The sequence below is a fragment of the Hippopotamus amphibius genome, chromosome 11, assembly GCF_030028045.1.
Source record: "Hippopotamus amphibius kiboko isolate mHipAmp2 chromosome 11, mHipAmp2.hap2, whole genome shotgun sequence".
NCBI classification, from domain to species: Eukaryota; Metazoa; Chordata; class Mammalia; order Artiodactyla; family Hippopotamidae; genus Hippopotamus; species Hippopotamus amphibius.
Window position 1 is genome coordinate 43,994,587 of NC_080196.1, and position 18,466 is coordinate 44,013,052.

General features: G+C 39.1%; 1 protein-coding gene across 9 annotated transcripts in view; it reads left to right on the top strand.

Annotated features, from left to right (window-relative positions):
* Positions 1–18,466, top strand: part of MLIP (muscular LMNA interacting protein) — a 237,362-nt gene that overhangs the window by 117,873 nt on the left and 101,023 nt on the right. For 7 of the 9 annotated variants that reach the window (XM_057700596.1, XM_057700598.1, XM_057700603.1 and 4 more), the window contains one exon: positions 11,215–12,774. The exons of 1 other annotated variant lie outside the window; for it this stretch is intronic. In XM_057700596.1, the coding sequence (XP_057556579.1) occupies positions 11,215–12,774 (1,560 nt within the window). The remainder of the gene's footprint in view (positions 1–11,214; positions 12,775–18,466) is intronic. One more of the 9 variants, XM_057700599.1, reaches the window with a different exon arrangement.

Below are 18,466 nucleotides of genomic sequence, written 5' to 3' on the forward strand. Positions count from 1 at the left end.
ATCAAAGTACATTCATCATACCTTTGCATCCCTGGCCCTTGGTTCCTTTCTATGTGATGCTTCTTTCTTCCCAGCCCGTCTTCATGTGGCCTCGGCTACTTGATGCTCTAAGCTCAGCCCAAGTAGCACCTTTTTCTAGAGACATTCCCTTTGAAGAGGAGTTAATTTCTCTCCTACATCTTTGTCATTTTCCTTATAGTTTGTACTCTTTCTATGAACTGTCCAATAACTCCTTTTTACCTGATTATAATGATGGGTTTTATCTTTCTTCCTCACTAAACCGAGAACAATTTGAAGTCAAGGTCTATTTCTTGTTCATTTCTGTATCTCTAGCTCTTAGTCGAGTGTCTTACATAAATGTGAGTTTCAATAAGGTGTATGAAAAGCCTAAATGTTTTAAAAGTTCATATCTTTGAAGTCCTTACTCAGATATTGACTCCTTCATGAAGCCTGCTTTGGTTCCTTCAGTGAAAGCAAATGCTCCCTTAAGATGATTCTGGTAGCTTTTCTGTACATCGTCTATAACAAGTATCCTATTCCAGCATGTATTATAGCTATTTAGGTTCATGCCTTATCTCGCCTAGCAGATTGTAAAGTCTTTAAAGGTGAGGTCCATATTAAACCTATTTTATTAAACACTTCCTTCCCTACAGTGGTACTATATTATCTTGAACAAAGTCAACATAAATGTTTGGTTGAGTTTATTTGCGTTGCAAATACTTTTGCTGAAGTGGCATGTTTAGGTAGAAGTACATTATGTTAAAAATCATTAAAGAATTTAAAATTTTAAAGTGTAAATCAAAATAAAAAGTCTATATAATATAAGCAGTTGAATCACAATTCTCTCAAATAGAATGCAGAAAGAGAAGAGTAACGATTTTGAATGTTAATATCTTGAGTGTTGGTGTAGACGTCTAAGAATTGACTTTCCTAGGGATAATATTAGACTTAAAAGAGAGGTGAGTACACACATATGAAAACAGAGTGATTTGTTTGAAAGATCTATGATAAAGTCTGGAGCTAAGGCAGTGACAGTGAGACTAAAAAGAGGGACTTTGTAGGGTAGAATGAACTGGATTTTTTCATTGACAATATATGGAAAAAGTCAACAATGAATGAAATTTGAATGAATTTCAGGAATTGAAACCTGAAGGAACCAAGGAAATTGAATGAATGCTGGCATTAATTGAGGAGAGAATAACAGGTCTTGGGAAGGGATAGGAAGAGATGAGACATGTGATGTTGAGTTAGAGATGCCTGATGGTAGAGCATGATGCTATCTAGAAAGAAGCCAGAAATATGAATCTGGACATAGGAGGCAGATAGGAGACTGGAGGTATTTGCTACATAAGCTGAAGCTAAGGGAATGGAGCTGTTTACTCATGGAAATAATGCAAATCAGGAAGACACAAGATACAAGGCAGGGCACAGTCAAGTATAAAAGGACAGTGAAAGAGAAGCTAGAGAAAGAGGCTGAGAGGGGACAAAGAAGCTGGAGAGAGGGTTTCATGCAGGCAAAGCCAAAGGAACTTTCAACAAAAAGGGTAGCTTATAAACAAGGCCAACTAAATAAAATATATAAACATTGATTAATTAATTGATCAATCAATAATTTAAAGGTTATTTAAAGATACTTTAAAGATAACAGTCATATCCATTTGAGAATATAAAATACCAACCCATGAAAGAACATTCTGCCAGCATGACATGTATTGAGCACGAACATGGAATTATCACGCAGGAAGCACATTCTTCTCCCCCTTTTATGCTGGGAGACCGCCTGGAGAATGCAGCTTTCTTCTACAACATTGTACTTTCATTTTTTTTCTAGCTGCCTTGCCAGATTTTCTTACTGTACAGCAGCAAGTAATTCTGCCAAGTGGGACAGCCAGGTTAATATATGCTGCTGCTTGATTTAGAGAAGATCAGAAGCTAGGAGATCAAGAGGCCAAGATCAAATAGAAGGGAGGGATCAAAAGGCCTCTTGCTGATAGAGCTGGAGGGGAAGCATTAGGGACCCCTGTAGGGAGGTGTGTCCCCTGCAAGGAAGGGAGGGGACTGTCTCCTCCGTGACTATTATTAGAACCTGATGTGTTGGGATGGAGCCAGGCATATGGGGTCGACCTGGCCACTGTCTCAGTTTGGAATATGGGCGCTCTTCTGCTCTCCCAGGTCAGAGCCCAGAGCCTGGCCCCTGTTACCTGCTTGGACACACACCTCCTCTGGGCTCCTCCTCTGGGAGACAGGATGAGGTTGTCCAGCTTCTGACCAGCTCTGCTCTGGAACAGCTGCCTGGTGCCTTGTGTTAAAATATTATTATATAATATGATTTATGAAAATAATATATAATACAATAGAAAATATTATAAATGTAATACAAGTCAAAATAAAATACAAAACAAAGCCAAATAAAGTAGGGCCCTCAAAGTCCATTAAATATAGAAATCAGGAAGGCATTTGATGACCTTGATGGGAACAGTGTGAGTGGAGTGATGGGGCAGACATCAAGCTGAGGAATGGATAAGTGGTAAGGAAAGGGGGGTCACGCATTGGAGAGATGGTATGAAAAAGCAAAAATGAGCCTGGCAACCTATGGTCACCCTCCTCTGGGCAGTGATTTGAAATGGTAAACCTTTGTGTCCTCATTTGTAGAATGGGGTGATGCTGTCAACCTTCCTTGTGAGAATTAAATGAGATTATATATATGGCCTAGAACAGTTGCTGGCCCATGGTAGGTTCTCAGGAATGGTTCGCTGTGTTTAAAAAGTTGGAAATGGCAGCATGTTTGGGGGCACAGGGTAAGGAACATGGAAGGAGGGAATATTTTTATATATTGGTTCAAATATAGCTTGGATGTCAGAACTGAAGGAAGGACACAAAAAATAAGATCAGAAGAACCAGCTGTGGTCAAATAGAGGAGGGTCTTACAAAAAATTCTGGGAAATTCGGACAGCAGAACACATTAATTAAGAGCCTAGATTTTAGGGAAAAGAGATCACAGCAAATTATTTGGATAGGGCATTAGAAATAGAAAGCTTTCTTATTGTTCTGGACCTTTATTTTAGAATGAAATACCCTATTCGTATCAGCACGTTGTATCAGAATAGCCTTTATTTTGTGTGATGACAAAAAAATCTCACCTTCTGTCTACATCACCTAACCCCAATGCCTGGGACACTCTAGGTGCTTGGAAAGTGTCTGATGAATGAATGAATGACCCTCCTTTTCCCATGACCCTGTGATATAAATAGGGAACAGACATCATTACATGAAGTCTCTTAATTTACAGCTGAGAAAAAAATTTAATAGAGAATGGACTGCCTAGAAATCCTGCCTCATAGATTGGCTGTTGTTTTGTATTTTGCCTGTTAAAACACATCGGCCATAACTTTTGGCCTAGGGATTTAGAGATTGAAGACTTTGAAAAAAGCTGGGAGGTTAAACTTCCATGTTAGTTCTGCTAACTGCTGAGAAGACTAGCTTGGAGTCACAAGTTCCTGGAAAATGACATGTTTCTATTAAAATGCAAGGGAATCATTTGTACAGGCCCATCAGCTGGATGACTTTCTAACTGCATGCAGAGCAGAGCTGCATGGGGCCTGACAGCGAAGAAAACAAAACAGGAGTCTGTCTTGCAGGTGGAAGGTGATCCAAGTAGGAACTCAGATTCTGGCTGGACCCACTCAGTCCTATAACTGCCTAAGGCAGTGGAGATGATTAAAAATGTAGAGGCCCTCATTCTTTTAATTGGTATACATATTCCTGACCAACAGATTTTACTGTTTTAACAACTTTTCTCTGGTGATCTTCCCATTGCTGTCTCCTCATTTTCGTTCTTGTTTAGGGTGAGTATATGATTCCATCCTATTCCATCCTCTTAACCTACTTTGTCACCATCCATGGTGAGTGACACGGAACACACCAAGGAGAATTCTTCTGACTCAGTGGGACCCCAGCTCTGCTCTGACACTGGCAGAATCCCTGTGATCCCTCACTGGTGGTTGGTTGCTTCCTCTGGGTGAGATCAATTGTACCATTAGCCAGAGGAGCACAGGAAGTCCACTTATGGAAAATCAAGTTGCTTTGACAATTTCAGCAGAAGGGTGAGGAAGGCTTTTAAAAGGAGGGTCTCCTGACTTGTTGGTATCAGAACTCAAATGTTTGTCTTGCTGGTGAGGTGAAGATTGACGTGGATATCAGAGCCATCGTTCTCTCCACCCTCATGCCCAGCATCTGGAGCAGATTAAGAGGGGCCAACCGCCAAGGGAGGTGATGGTGCCACTGCAGAAGGAGGTGTCAGGATGTGACACCACATCCCTTCTCTCTGGCCTTCTGTTCCTACACCCACTAGACACTTTATTTCCTCATTCCTGCATGAAGGTAACATGCTAGGCATTAGACACTAGGGGAGTAAACTTTAAAAAAAACTTAGTACCTTCCTTCAAGGAGCTTGGAAAACAGTTGCAGCTGAAAATAATGACAGTGAAAGATGACATGTTAAAGGAACAGTGGGATATCTAGAGGGAGGCAGCCTAGATCAGTCTGGACCACCAGGAAGCATTCATGTTGTCACGTTGAAATGTGAAAGATGAGTAAAAGTGCTCTTAGCTGACAACCAGGGTCCAGGCATTCCAGATAGTGGGGACAGCCAGGCAAGTACCGACACAGGAGAAGAGGGTGGAAAAGAGAAGGAATATGATAAGGGCTCATCAAATACACTAGGAAATACACTAGGAGAGAGTGATGAAATAGAGTCACAGATAAAACAGTTTTGAAAAGGAGGAAGAGATTGCAAGTCAGATTCTGTAGAGAAATCAGAAGAGATAAGGGATTCAAGTGCCTGTGGGGCTTAGGAAAAAAATAAACCATTGTAGACATTGGTGACAGTTTCTGCTGAAGAGCAGAGGGTAAAAGTTGTTAGGAAGTCAGGGGAAGTGTATTACTTTTCTATTGCTGCATAACAGGTCACCATAAATTTAGTAAACACACCTATTTATTCTCTCCAGTTTTCTCAGATCAGAGATGTGCACACAGCTGAGCTAGGTCTCACAAGTTTGAAACCAAGATATCAAGTTCATCTCATCTGGAGGCTCTCCTAAGGGAAGGGTCCGCTTCTAAGATCCCCCATATTATTGGCAGAATTCATTTCCTCCAGGCTGTAGGGAAGCTTGCTAAAGCTGGCAATAGAGTCTCTCTACTTTGATCATTAGCCTTCTGACCCTCTTTTAAAAGGCTCATTTTATTAGTGTTGCCAAGACCAAGCTTGTACTGCTCACCTCATGTCAGGCCAATAAATCAAGAGATGAGTTGTTGGGGCCGGAAATAGCGATATTCGGAAAGCTAGCACACCAAGAAGATGGCAGAGTAGTGTCCCAAGGAACTAGCTTCCCTGAGTTAGAATTCAGTCTTCTTTCCTACTAAAAAGGGGAGAGGGTGTGGTTAGTTGTTGCAAACCTCTTGGTGTCCGAATCCTTTGTTCTTGCAGCTGTCCATGTAGGTCAAAGTTTAGAACCTTGAGAATGTACTATCCTATATATTTCAGGCTACAGGCAACATTCTTAACTTGTACCCAAAGCAATAGATACAAAGGTTAAAGTAAAATAAACACATCCAATATGGTGTCAGATTTGTTCTTCCCTTTGCATTAGGTCATGCCTACTCAGGAGGATCTCCTACTTGATTAAGTTAAAGTCAGCTGATTAGGAACCTTAAATACACCTGAAAAATCCCTTCACCTCTGCCAGGTTCTATTAGCTAGAACCAAGTCACAGTCTTCATCTATACTTAAGAGGAGGGGATTAAGCTGGTCGTGGTGGGGCTTTTTGGGAAGTCACTTTAGGGTGTCTTGGCCAGAAGAAGTAAGGAAATCAACACAGTGATGGTAGGTACAGATGTGACTGAGAAGAAAGCTACATGGATCTGTGACTAGGGTATTTACAGGCTCCACAGATCTTGGTGCATGTGTGTGTTCATGTTTTTATCAGTTAGCGTTTGTTGCTTAACATATGGCGCCAAAATTGTGTTTTCAAACAGCAGCCATCTATTTAGCTCAGCAATCTGCAGGTCAACAATTTGGCTTTGTTCACCTGGGTGGTTCTGCAGATCTGGGTCAGGCTTAGCTGATCTTTGCTGTGGTTCACTTATGGGTCTGCAATTGGCTGCTGGGTCAGCTGCTGGCTGATTAGCTGTCTGGTAGTTGGTTAGCTGAGATGTGGTCTTGCATCTCCCAGTGGACTAGCCTGGGCTCATTTACCTTGTGGTGATGTTATGCACTCAGCAAGCCAATAAGCCCCAATGCTTGCTGTGCTTACTCACAAGTGCTTTTCAAGTCTCTGTGTCTTGTATCACATTTGCTGACATCCTGCTGGTCAAAACAAGTCACATGGCCAGGTGAGGTTAAAGGGTGTGTGAGGGAAAGGATTTTGCCTTTCTTATGAAAAGAGCAGAAAAATGTGGGTGTTTTTTTACAGTCTACTACCTGACAATTATTGTTATCTTTTTAATGATGGGAAGGATTCTGCTTTATGTTAGGATGGGAGAACTAGTGAAAAAGAAAAAGGATGGATACATAGCATACAGGGGAGAGCTGATGAAATGGGATCCCTGAGAAGGCAAGAGCTGCTTGATTCAGAGCACAGAGGGAAATTTACTCTTAAAAAGGGAAAAGTCACTGTTTTTCTTTAGAGTGAAGGAAAGGGGATAAGGACGTCTAGGAAAATTTTAATTTTCCTAGTAATCTCAGTTTTCCTTGGAGAAAAGGAATCTTGGTCATCTGTTGCACACAATGAGGGAGGTTCTGGGAAAGGGGTTAGTGAGTGCTAACTCTGTGGAAGGCTGCTGTTTAGAACAGGAGAGGAAGCTGAGGTCAAAATATAAGAAAAGAAAAAAACCCCAAACAACCCACAAAAAAGCTGAGTGGTATATAGCCCAGCTGAGATTATAGACCTTAAATTTATGATCACACTAATGTACAGGGCCTTACCCAGCCCATGTGTGAATTAGAAAAAGGTACCCCCTCTGCTTAGCGCAGGAAAGTTCAGCGCCACTCTCAGCTGGTGCCCTTGTACAGCACAAGTTCATAAGTCAAGTGCAGTGGCCCTGGGTTATATTAAATTTTTTAAATAACCGCTTTAAGTAGACTAGATCTAGGAGCATAATGACAGTTGCTGGGATTGATTTAAGAATAATGATTTGCCAAGCTGATCAGCAAAAGAACAAGATGGCTAGAGTGTTGACAATACTGGCAAGAAGGTTGAGATTAAACATGTATTTCTAAAACCTAAAATGCAAAATAGCAGGGGATGAGGGAGATGAGACTGGGTACCAAGAGAGGGGCTCTCTCCTGAAGGAACAATCTTGAATTTATGGTAGATGTGGGAAAGTATTGATTGCTTCTTAAGCATTGGTGTATTTTGATGAGACTTTTAACAGGTCAGTTTGAAGATAGGTGAAATGAAATTAGAAATAGGAATTCCAAAAAGATGACTTAAATTGTTCCTGTAAGAAAGGCTGAGAGTCTGCTCAGTGGCATTACAAGTGTCCATCAGTGAGAAGACGACAGATCAGTAGGTACGTTTAAGAGGTCAAGCTGCTATAATGTAATGACTGTATGAGAGGACAAAGGAGAATTGGGAGTTTCTGCCTTGCATGACAGTACAGATTCAGGAGAAAGAGCACAACTATATGGACCAACATGGTTCAAATCTTGGGAACTATTCAGACCATCAGGCAGCAGGTCAGACACTTCTGGCTTTTATTCAGATATTTTGGAATGTCATGGACACAGGAAAAACTGAATATATGCAGAAGCAGTTAATTTTATTTATTTATTTAAATACAGTTTACTTGCAGTGTGTTAATTTCTCCTGTACAGCAGTGATTCAGTTATACGTATATATACATTCTTTTTTATATTCTTTTTCATTATGGTTTATCATAGGATATTGAATATAGTTCCCTGTGCTATACAGTAGGACCTTGTTGTTTCTCCATTGTTTCTATATATAATACTTTGCATCTGATAATCCCAACCTCTCATTCCATCCCTCCCCCAACCCCCTCCCTCTTGGCAACCTCAAGTCTGTTCTCTATGTCTGTTGAGTCTGTTTCTGTTTCATAGATAGGTTCATTTGTGTTGTATTTTAGATCCCACATATAAGTGAAATCATATGGTATTTGTCTTTCTCTTTCTGACTTACTTCATTTAGTATGATAATCTCCAGTTACATCCATGTTGCTGTAAATGGCATTATTTCATTCTTTTTTATGGCTGAGTAGTATTCTGTTGTATATATGTACCACATCTTCTTTATCCATTCATCTGTTGATGGACATTTAGGTTGCTTCCATGGGTTGGCTATTGTGAATAGTGCTGAGAAGCAGTTAATTTGAGGTTGACTAAAATGACAAGGCAGCTCTACTACAGAGACTGGTTGTTAAAATAACTGATAGCCTCTATGATGCAGGATCCAAGTGTGAATTTAGGATTAAGATCATCCACTTAATGAGAGCAGAACATTGTAAACATCCTCTGTTACTGAGATTACTGTGCATGTATTCAGAGCTCAGGATAGTTTTTCTAGGAGAGAGTTTTGAAACTGAGTTTTGAAAGAGGGCTCAAGGAATCAGAAGAGGGCTGGGGATTGGAGAACATAGTCAGGGGTGATTTTAGAGACCTGTCTAAGGCAAAGGCATCAACAAATATCAGGTTAGAAATAAATGGCAGAGAAGACAGAGAACAGGCTTGAGAGAGAAGGAATTAGAGCAACAGTAACAAGCGTAGAGAACAGAACAGGTGTTATTACTGGGAGAGGATGAAGGGACTGAACTAATTGGTAAGCATCATCAGAGCACTTTATTATCACCAGTAAGGGATTTACAGGAAAGAGGTGAAATGAAGGACCTATTTTGAGCTACCTGACTGAATATTTGACAGATATCCATCCCTTCTTTCTGCATAAAATTATTCATGTCTTTACTCCCTCTTTAAAAAAAAACTTATTAATTAGAGGAACTCAGGAAAATGCATCTTTTTCATTAAAAAATGCATTCTCCTCTCCTGGGAATTTTATAAAAAATATGGTGCCACATTTTTATATTAGTATAAATTAGGATAACATCAAATTAGAAACAAATATATTGCAAATGCTTATTAGTACACTGAATAGGAAAATATAAAAAAATTCTTAGACTTCTCAGAATCTTTCTCTTTGAACTTTTTCTTAGAGGTTCTTCAATAATCAAGTATTAAAAAGTACAATAAAATTCAGAGTTACTTATGTTAGGTAAGATATGACTTCACGTGACAGAATGGTAATTAGAAGCCGTAGTCACGAGGAAGTTGGAGGAACAGTCTTTTCCTCTGATGAGACCTTCAAAATCATTGTCCTGTGATTTTAACATGATAATTCGGTGGATAATCAGGATGAATTAATGAGTTTCTCATATAAACTGAAGTTATTTGGAAACATGACTGAAAGGTAATGGAATCTTTGTGGCTGTTATTAATTAACAATTTTTTTTATACCAAAAGCTACGGCATAACATGCAAAGAGACTCTATATAGTCTCGAAATGTCTTCATTCCTTCCGTGAGGAGAGACCAATCACAGGAAACAGAGAACTTTCACTTACAGCTAATCACATGAGTCAGTTTTACAAACACTGGATAAGCAGAATTGTTTCTATGTAAAATTTATGTGAGGGAATTGTTAAGCTTTCTTTCTCAATTTGATTGAATTCTGCTTGATTTTCAATTATCCCTGATTTTCAGATATTCTGGGTTACATGCTGAAATTATTCAAAAATGATTTATGTGGCAGGAGTTCTGTGTTGCAAATACACAAATGAATTTACTTATAAAAAGAAAGGAATATTTTGGGTACATTTGCTGAGAAACTTAGAAGTTTGGGGTGAGTTGTTTGAATTTATCAGTTTTAAATATTTTTAGAAGTCAAAACTCTATGATATGAAAATCTTTGCATTAGGTCTGATGGATATCTTCTTAACATGTTATAGAGCAAAATCAAGAAATATCTCTTACGAGTTTATAAATGAAGCTCTTGCTAAGTTTAATCATTATGGTTGTACACTTTTCTGCTATGTAATGCAATGTATATAATATTATTATGTAACAATAAATAACTTAATAAATTAAGTATATTACTTAATAAATGCTAATTAATATTTTGAATAACAGATAGTCCCTAAATTCTGTATTAGGTACAAATATTTTCCTTTTACTTATGGATTGATAGACTCAAATCAATAATTTTGAAGGGAAACCTCTGTTTGAAAGAGTTAGCTTTAGAATCATTTATAATTTCAGTACTTGTCTTAAAGGACTGGATAATTTTAAAAACAGCAGAAGAATACAGATACTCAGTTATTTTACAGGCTCTCCCTAGCCTCTCTTGAAAATGATACATTATTTCTTTATTTTCTTTTTATTTGATGTGGGATTGGTGGATTGCATTGTTTCAGGAATATTACACTTGCAAAGTACTCTGGCATCTTTTGATATGAAAGAGTATCTATTCCTTCCTTCCTACATAACCCACATCACTTTTTAACTGTTCATTCTGGCAAGTAATTAGGGAAAATATTTTTCGTAGGTTAAAACTCCCTCTCTATTTTGGCCTTGGCTTTCACTCTCTCAATTTATCTCAGTTATATTGATGTTGGGTGCTGCATCTTTTGAATTCTGGGCATTATTTTCAGGTTTACAATATGTAGGAGTAGTCCAAGTTTTTAGAATTTTAAACACTTGAAGTGTGGTAAAGTTTTTAAGGATTGTAGTCATTATTATTATAGTATGGTTAAAACCTGTTTCCTTTTCCAAAGTGCATTTTGAAATTTATATTGATGGTGACTTAAATCTTTTCAAATCACACAATTCCAAAAGAAAACTCTTTTAGCTTTTTGTCAATGAATTATTTTCTAAAGGGAGACATGCAAATACAATTTTATATTGATGTTCATTCTGGGGAATAAATGAGATATAATATCTAAGAGTTCACTGTTTATTTATATTTAGTTCAAATTCAAAGCAATGCCTCATTAGCAAAACAAGAGTTTCTTCCATTTTCTCGGAGGTTTAAGGGCCTCCTTTTGTGTAAACTAATAGGACTGTTTGCATAAACGCGCAACTGACAAGAATGTTTTGACAGTTTCACAAATAATGTCCTGTGACCCTGTCTATTTCTCTTTCCTCTAGTTAACTTCTCCCACTGCCTCTGAGCAGCTTGCCTGTAAACCACCTGCTTTCTCCTTTGTTTCTCCAACTAATCAGAAAACACCACCTGCCCCAGTCGACCTCGCCGGAGCCTCTGTCCTGGAGGAGTTCCACTCGAGGAGGCTGGATGTCAGTGGGGCCCTGGTGGAAGAAACAGCCACGTACTTTCAAACTTCCGCTCACTCTGCACCTTTTTTTGCACCGAAGGGCACGTCCTCGACGTCACAGTTCCCCCATCCCGCTCAGTTGTCAGGGTCTCATTCATCCAGTCCAAGTGCAGCCCAGCAAAAACCTGGCTTGACGTCTGAAGTCCTCAAGAAGACTGTCACCTCGCACGTTCTTAGTCCCAGAGAAAGTCCGAGAACCTCTTCTCCTTCACCGCCCTCCGGTGCTTCTCTGAAGTCAAACTCAGCGTCCTACATCCCAGTGCGCATCGTCACGCACTCACTCTCTCCGAGTCCCAAACCCTTCCCTTCCCCTTTCCATGGCTCTTCTTCCACTGTCTGTAGCCAGGTGTCATCCAGCGGGAACCTCTCAAAGCCAGGGGTGAAATCCCCGGTGCCCTCCCGGCTTTCCCTCCTCACTGCCATCCTCAAGTCCAACCCTTCTCACCAGAGACCCCTTTCCCCGGCCTCCTGTCCCACCTTCTCTCTCAACTCCCTGGCTTCTTCCACCCTCACACTCGATCAAAAAGTAAAACAAACACCACCCACGCCTAAAAAATCCCTCTCGAGTTGCTCCCTGCGAGCGGGGTCTCCAGAACAAAAGGAAAACCAGGTTTCTGATCTCAGCCAGCAACCCTTTCCCTTCCCTTTTTCCACCAAAGCCTCTCCCCTTCCGCAGGCATCCTCCCTCTCTCCCCCCAAACAGGGCAGTAGCAGCCTTGCTTCTCTGAATGTGGAGAAAACGCCATCCCCCACTTCTCTGAAGAGCAGCCCAATGCTTTCCCCGCTGCAAGACAGTATCTCCAGTTCTGCAGGTCTGCCTCCTGTCCCTCCAAGCTTTTTTCCTCTGTCTTCCAAGGGCAGACAGGATGCTGACCTCAGGGGCCCAGGAAAGCCCGGGAATATTTGCCCACATCCTTCCACGTCAGCCTCCTCGGCCTCATCTTCCGTATCTCTTCCCACTAACCCAAGAGCCAGGCGCTCCTCTCCAGAGAAATGCTACCATCCTTCCCCAGCTCTTTCAAACCTGATAAACAGATCCAAGAGAGCATCAGCACCGCTCTCTGGCCAGGGGCAGACTCCTTCAGCTCCTCCCCCACTCCCTGTCTCCAGCTCTGGCTCTGTGTCTCTTCCCCATCTGGGGTCCTCAGCTGTCCCTCGTCCTAAACCGTCCACACAGGCGCACCACCTCAGTCCCTCAGCGCCGCACCCAAATCTTACCCTGCCTTCAAGACTTGGGAAATCCGAAAGCTCCATATCTGACCACAGGTCATCTGTTTCATCCCCATCACCTCCCATCTCTCTAACAAGAACCAAGGAGCTGATTTCACCTTGTGCATTGTCCATGTCAACAGGCCCAGAAAATAAGAAACCCAAGGTATTTTTTGCACGTTTGCATGGTGCATGCTTCTTTAGAAATATGGAAGAATTTTTTTTCAGGGGGAAAATCAATAATTATGATATTCATTCTGCTCCTACAAGGAGATCGTGCGAGGGGATTCAGGATTTGGTGTATCTGAATGTGCAGATGAAGTATAATCTGTCTAAAATTGTGCATGTTTCCGAAAACTTCTTTGAGTTTGCAGATCCTCTTACAGTAACTTTTTATTTCTATGTCTCCAAGGGCATTTTTTCCAGGCATTAAATGAGTTATATTATTGATCTCAAAGATGGGGATTTAGAGCAGTTAGATGAGATTTGGGAATATGATATGTTTCTGATTATTTAATACCATGGACCCTATTATCCATCAAAATATCCTATGCTGGTAGAATAGTAGACGGGATTAGTATAAAATGGAATATTATCATATATCAAGGCCCATATGATTGCTGAACCAATTCAAAAACTTTCTATTTCCTTTGCTGGTATTTATTTATTATTATTAATTTTCTTCCCCTTCTACCACGTTGATTTCTTTACTGCTCTCCATACACCTCAAGCTAAATCAATATGGATTTAGTTATACACATATTGGGCAAAAGGGAATAGAAATTTCCTTTATATGTGAAAACTAGTTTTTATTTATTATGAACACTAAATACTTAGTGATTATAAAATACAGAAAGGGTAAACAGGCTGGATGTAGGGAAATAGAATTAAGAAAGGAGAAATATTGGCTTTTAAAGGCCCTGAAGGGACCTGTTGAGCAAGGATGTGAAATCAGCATTTTACTATGAGAAAGGAAACATTTGAAGGAGTTACCTATAGCGTTCACTGTTCATTTCTGCTGAGGAAGGCACCTCTGCTCTAGGGCGTGCCAGCTTCCCAACTGTTCTCATGTAATTTAGGGTATGGAGCTTACATACCTAGAATTCAGTCATTGGTATATAAATGAAATAAAATTATGAAAGTGCCTATATTAGGAGGGGATTGGGATTTTCAGTTCAGTGCATCAAATTAACACCATTTGAGAGTATCCACCATTTGGTTCCATGGAGATTGTCACTGTTGGGATGATGAAGTTGCCATGGAAAAGATGAAACAGCCACATAATCTTGTTCATATTTTACAAATCAACTTAAAAAGCATGCATTAGACATCTCCTGTATCCCCACCACTATACTAGATTTTTGGGGGAGTTGTTTTACTTTTAAGGAAAATAAGAGCTAATCCCTTGTGTTAAAAAAATAAATTTTATTCAGCAGGACAACATATACATAATGTGGAGAAGCTATAGAGAGTTATTAAATCTACAGTAAAGCTAGGAAACAAGGATAAGGCAATATCAATCTAGTGTAATACCGATTATTTATAAAAGTTCATTGAATTCAGTATAAAAGATATATTATTATGGGATGTTATTAGTGAAGGGCGTTATCATAAATGTCAATAGTGAAGGGCGTTATCATAAATGTCAGGCCTGTTGGAAATGTTTAGGATTTAGCTTAATGAAGAGGAAAGCAGCTGGCATTTCAGAAATGGTAAACAACTCGACCAAATGTACAGAAGGTGATCCCAGAGGAGTGTATGTGGACACCTGAGAAGACTGGTCTTATCATCAAATAGTGACACTAGTAATGATATTTACAGTATCAAATACTTACTCTGAGTTAAGGACTGTCCTAGTAGTTACACAAAGTAGTCAAAATTTAATTAAAAGGAACCACGTCAGTTAATGACCACGTGAGATTGGTAATATTATTTTCTCCATTCTGTACACCAAGAAACTGTAGTTCAGTGAATTTCTTGCCCAGATTACATTTCTTATACTGGCAGAGCTGACATTTATATTAATTGAAGTCTACTGATTCTTGAAGCCATGTTGTTTATTACTGAGATTTATTGCTACAAAGCAATAACTCATATTAATTACCATTTTAGCCTGATTTAATATTTCTCAGGAAGGAAATCATCATTATGAAATGATGATTAGAATTATCAATTTATATAATATTTGGATCATTTTAAAATGTATTTTTTGAGATTATTAAGTCCTTGTACTTTAAACTTCAAAGCAAATGGGATGGAGGAAATCTTTTTCCCGAATTCTAAATTTGAAAATCTGATTTATTTGAGGTGAAATGACCTGGTGGTTATCTTTTCAATCCATATGTGTTATTATGGAATTCATTTGTGATGTATTTTTAAAAAAACCCTGGTGATCTAAACAGTGCTTTTTCCTGAATGTATTGACAATTATCTCTTAAACCACACTGCCTTACACTTAAATTATCGTTTACCTTTGTGAAAAGTTTTACTCCACAGTCTTCTTTAGAAGGTTTCTGTTTGTGGTTCACTCTGCCTTGTTCATGTTTTGTCACATTTTTGGAGAGTCAGAAAAGGGTGAGCCCAGAGGGGCTTCTGATAAAGTCCTTTTTGGTCCTAAAATTAAGTTTTTCGAAGACCTGTTCCTCCCCAGCTCATTTGCTGCTCCCAATATCAAAGAATTTTCAGTGTTTGCTTTTTTTTCCCTGTTTTTTTCTTTATTCCCAAGTTTGTATTCAAGCTTGTAGAAATGTATGATAAATTTGATGAACATGTATGAACATATAATGCTTATAGTTCATCCATTTTTATCTGTTCCTTTGAACAGAAAAAATATTTCTTATAATGTGTAGAATTTATGATAACTTCTGCTAAGTTAGTTTCTCTCGAGACACGCTGTTCTTTGTCATATTTATTTCTACCTTGCTTTTTGCTGTTATCTCTCTAGGTAAAAACCAGTATATATATATATATATCTATATATATATCTATATATATCTATCAAACTATTACTTGCAAGAATTGTAACTTGAGTGCAAAAAGTTCACTAAAATGGACACTGATGGATACTGGAAGAGATGAATCTTATCCTAGTTTCTTTTGATGTTTCACTAGTTTTGTTTAAATTGCTAAGATTATTTTATAGATTGATGGGAGGAAATAGACAAAAGCTTTGGGATATAAAAGAATTTATATGCTTTTATGGACTGTTTCTTGTCTGGCTTTTTCCACTGTGGTGCTAATCTGAGCACAGAACCTTCTTTGAAGTCAAAGAGTTTCATATTTAGATCAGCTTCTTTCAATGCCAGATCCCGAAAGGAAAGAGGTCCTAGAATACAGATGGCCATCAAATTACAACATCAATGCTTGAAAGATATTAGTTCCAAGTCTGGGCCCTACTGTCTTTTGATATGAAAATAAAATGGAACAACTCGATTAGACTGAGCTAAATTCAGGTTACGGCATGTTTGGTGTTTCTTTTTTCATAGATAGAATCTTAAGGTTCTGAATCTGCTTATATTCGTATGATATAATGGCTACATTTTAATTTCAGATATGGTTGAAAAATATTATTTCATGTTGTAATCATGGTCCTAGACAGGATGAGGGTTTCCCTGAATGCTGCTCCTGTGGCTCTTTGATCAACGTGTATATTGTCTGAGATATTTTTCCCCCTTGGGAAAGCCTGAATATCAGAAAATTAATTCATGTAGCTGTATTTGGGTTCCCAATGTCTTTTACCTTCATTTATAAAATAGTTTGCATTTTTTCTCCTAGTGAGCTATCATGGCATTCCATATGGAAAACTGGGATGGCCATTACCTCAAAACCTCATACATTTTGCTCCTCGATGATTGATGATGGTCTGAAGCTCTGTGTGGGCTCCAGTGTTGTCACTGCCCTGGCCTGAAAGCTAGCTGAACACATAGCTTGTTTACGGAATCAGCTGGGAGCTTTTTGATATTTCATAAACTTTTATAGCTGATGTTTTATTTATAAACTCTCATTCCTTTAAGGCATCATAACATTTCTAAATATATCACACTGGAAACTTGGTGGCAAGTCCCTATGTGACTTTCTCCATTTCTGCTGATCCTCACGTAATCTGGGAAATGAACAGAATGAAATGTACCTCCATGAGCAAAAATGGTTAATCTGGGTTCAGACAAATCACTCCTTCATTCAACAAACGTGTATTGAGTGCTTATCATGTGCATGTTCCAAAGTTGTGAAGATGTTGAAACAAATAAAATTGTGAAAAATGCCTGCTAAAAGAACGTTTATATTTTGTCATGAAAGAGGAGCAATCAACACAGTCTCCCCCCACCCCCACCCCCCAAGGAGTAAATTTCCTTATATGTTAGAAGACCGTAAGTGATACGGAGAAAAACGTAGCAGGGTAAGAGGTGGTTGTCACAAATTTATATTGGGTGGTGGAGGTAGGTTTCTTTGAGAGGTTGACATCCGAGGAGGTGATGCTTCTTGAGAGAGTATAGTCAGGAAAAGTTCCTAAGGCCAGGGATTGCTTGGCAGGTACAAAGAAGAGATGGGGAGCCAGTGTAGCAAAAGTAGAGTGAGTGGGAGAAGCTGAGGTTGTCAGAGGGAGATGTAACTGGGAGCTCGATCCTGTGAGGCCTTGTGGACAACTTCCAAGTCTTTTATTTTTTATTTTTATTTTTTCATTGAAATATAGTTGATTTGCAATGTTGTGTTAGTTTCAAGTGTACAGAAAAGTGATTCTGTTGTGTGTATATATATATATATTCTTTTTCAGATTCTTTTCCCTTACAGATTATTACAAGATATTTAGCACGGGGAACTATAGTAAGTCTTTGATTCTTAATTTGGGTAAGACAGGAAACCATTGCAGGGTTTTGAATAGAAATTGACACAATCTTATCTGTCTGGCTGCTGTGCTAAGAGAAGACCATCAGAGGGTGAGAGGGAAAGTCAGGAGACCTCTTGCAACAACCTAGTGGTGATGGTGACTCTGGTGGCAGTGAAGGTGAAGATAATATTTCTGTTTATATTTTGTAGGTAGATTAGCAAGCATTCAGCAATCATTAAAGCCAGCCATATGTGAGAGGACGTTAAAACGCTGACACTAGACACATGTATCTTCTTGTTTCCTTTCTCTCTTTTTGTCCCACTGTCTTCTACTCTATGTCCACTGCAGAATTTTCGGCACCTTTCTGGGGATTCTAGATTTTCCACAGTTATCCCATCCTTGCCATCTGTCCCTGCCATCTTGGTATTAACCAATTGTGTGTCCAGTTCCCTTTGCTTCTCTCCAGCTAAGCTTTCTGAACTGATTTTAGCAATGATTCAGACTTAAGTGACAGTGATTGGCAAAACCTTTTTTATCCCTTAGGGAGTATTTACACTTTAATTGAGGGAGTCTTGTGCAGTTTAACTCCAGGAAGAGATTTTTCAAAAGAAAAACAAAGCAGCACTTCAGGGTCATGAGATCAAATCTTATAAGGTCACATTGTTGACGGAAGATGATTTTAGAAACTTAACGTACTGGGACTTCCCTGACCAGCCGGTGGTCAGGGCCCTGCGCTTTCAGTGCTGAGGGCCCAGCTTTGATTCCCGGTTGGGGAACTAAGATCCTATAAGCTGAGCAGCGTGGCCAAAAAAAAAAAAAAAGGAAAAAGAAACAACAAAATTGGGAAATCCTTCAGGGAATACTTGGAAATGGGGAAGAGGGTCTCGAATCAGCCAGGCTCTTCTAAGACTTGAACAGCAGATGGGGAACTAATTTTTTTTTTTCAAATCTTATGAATCTGACTGTAATTTTCAATTAAATACTTCAATTGAAGTCAACAAATATTTGCTAAACATTTGTTCTTTGCCAGATT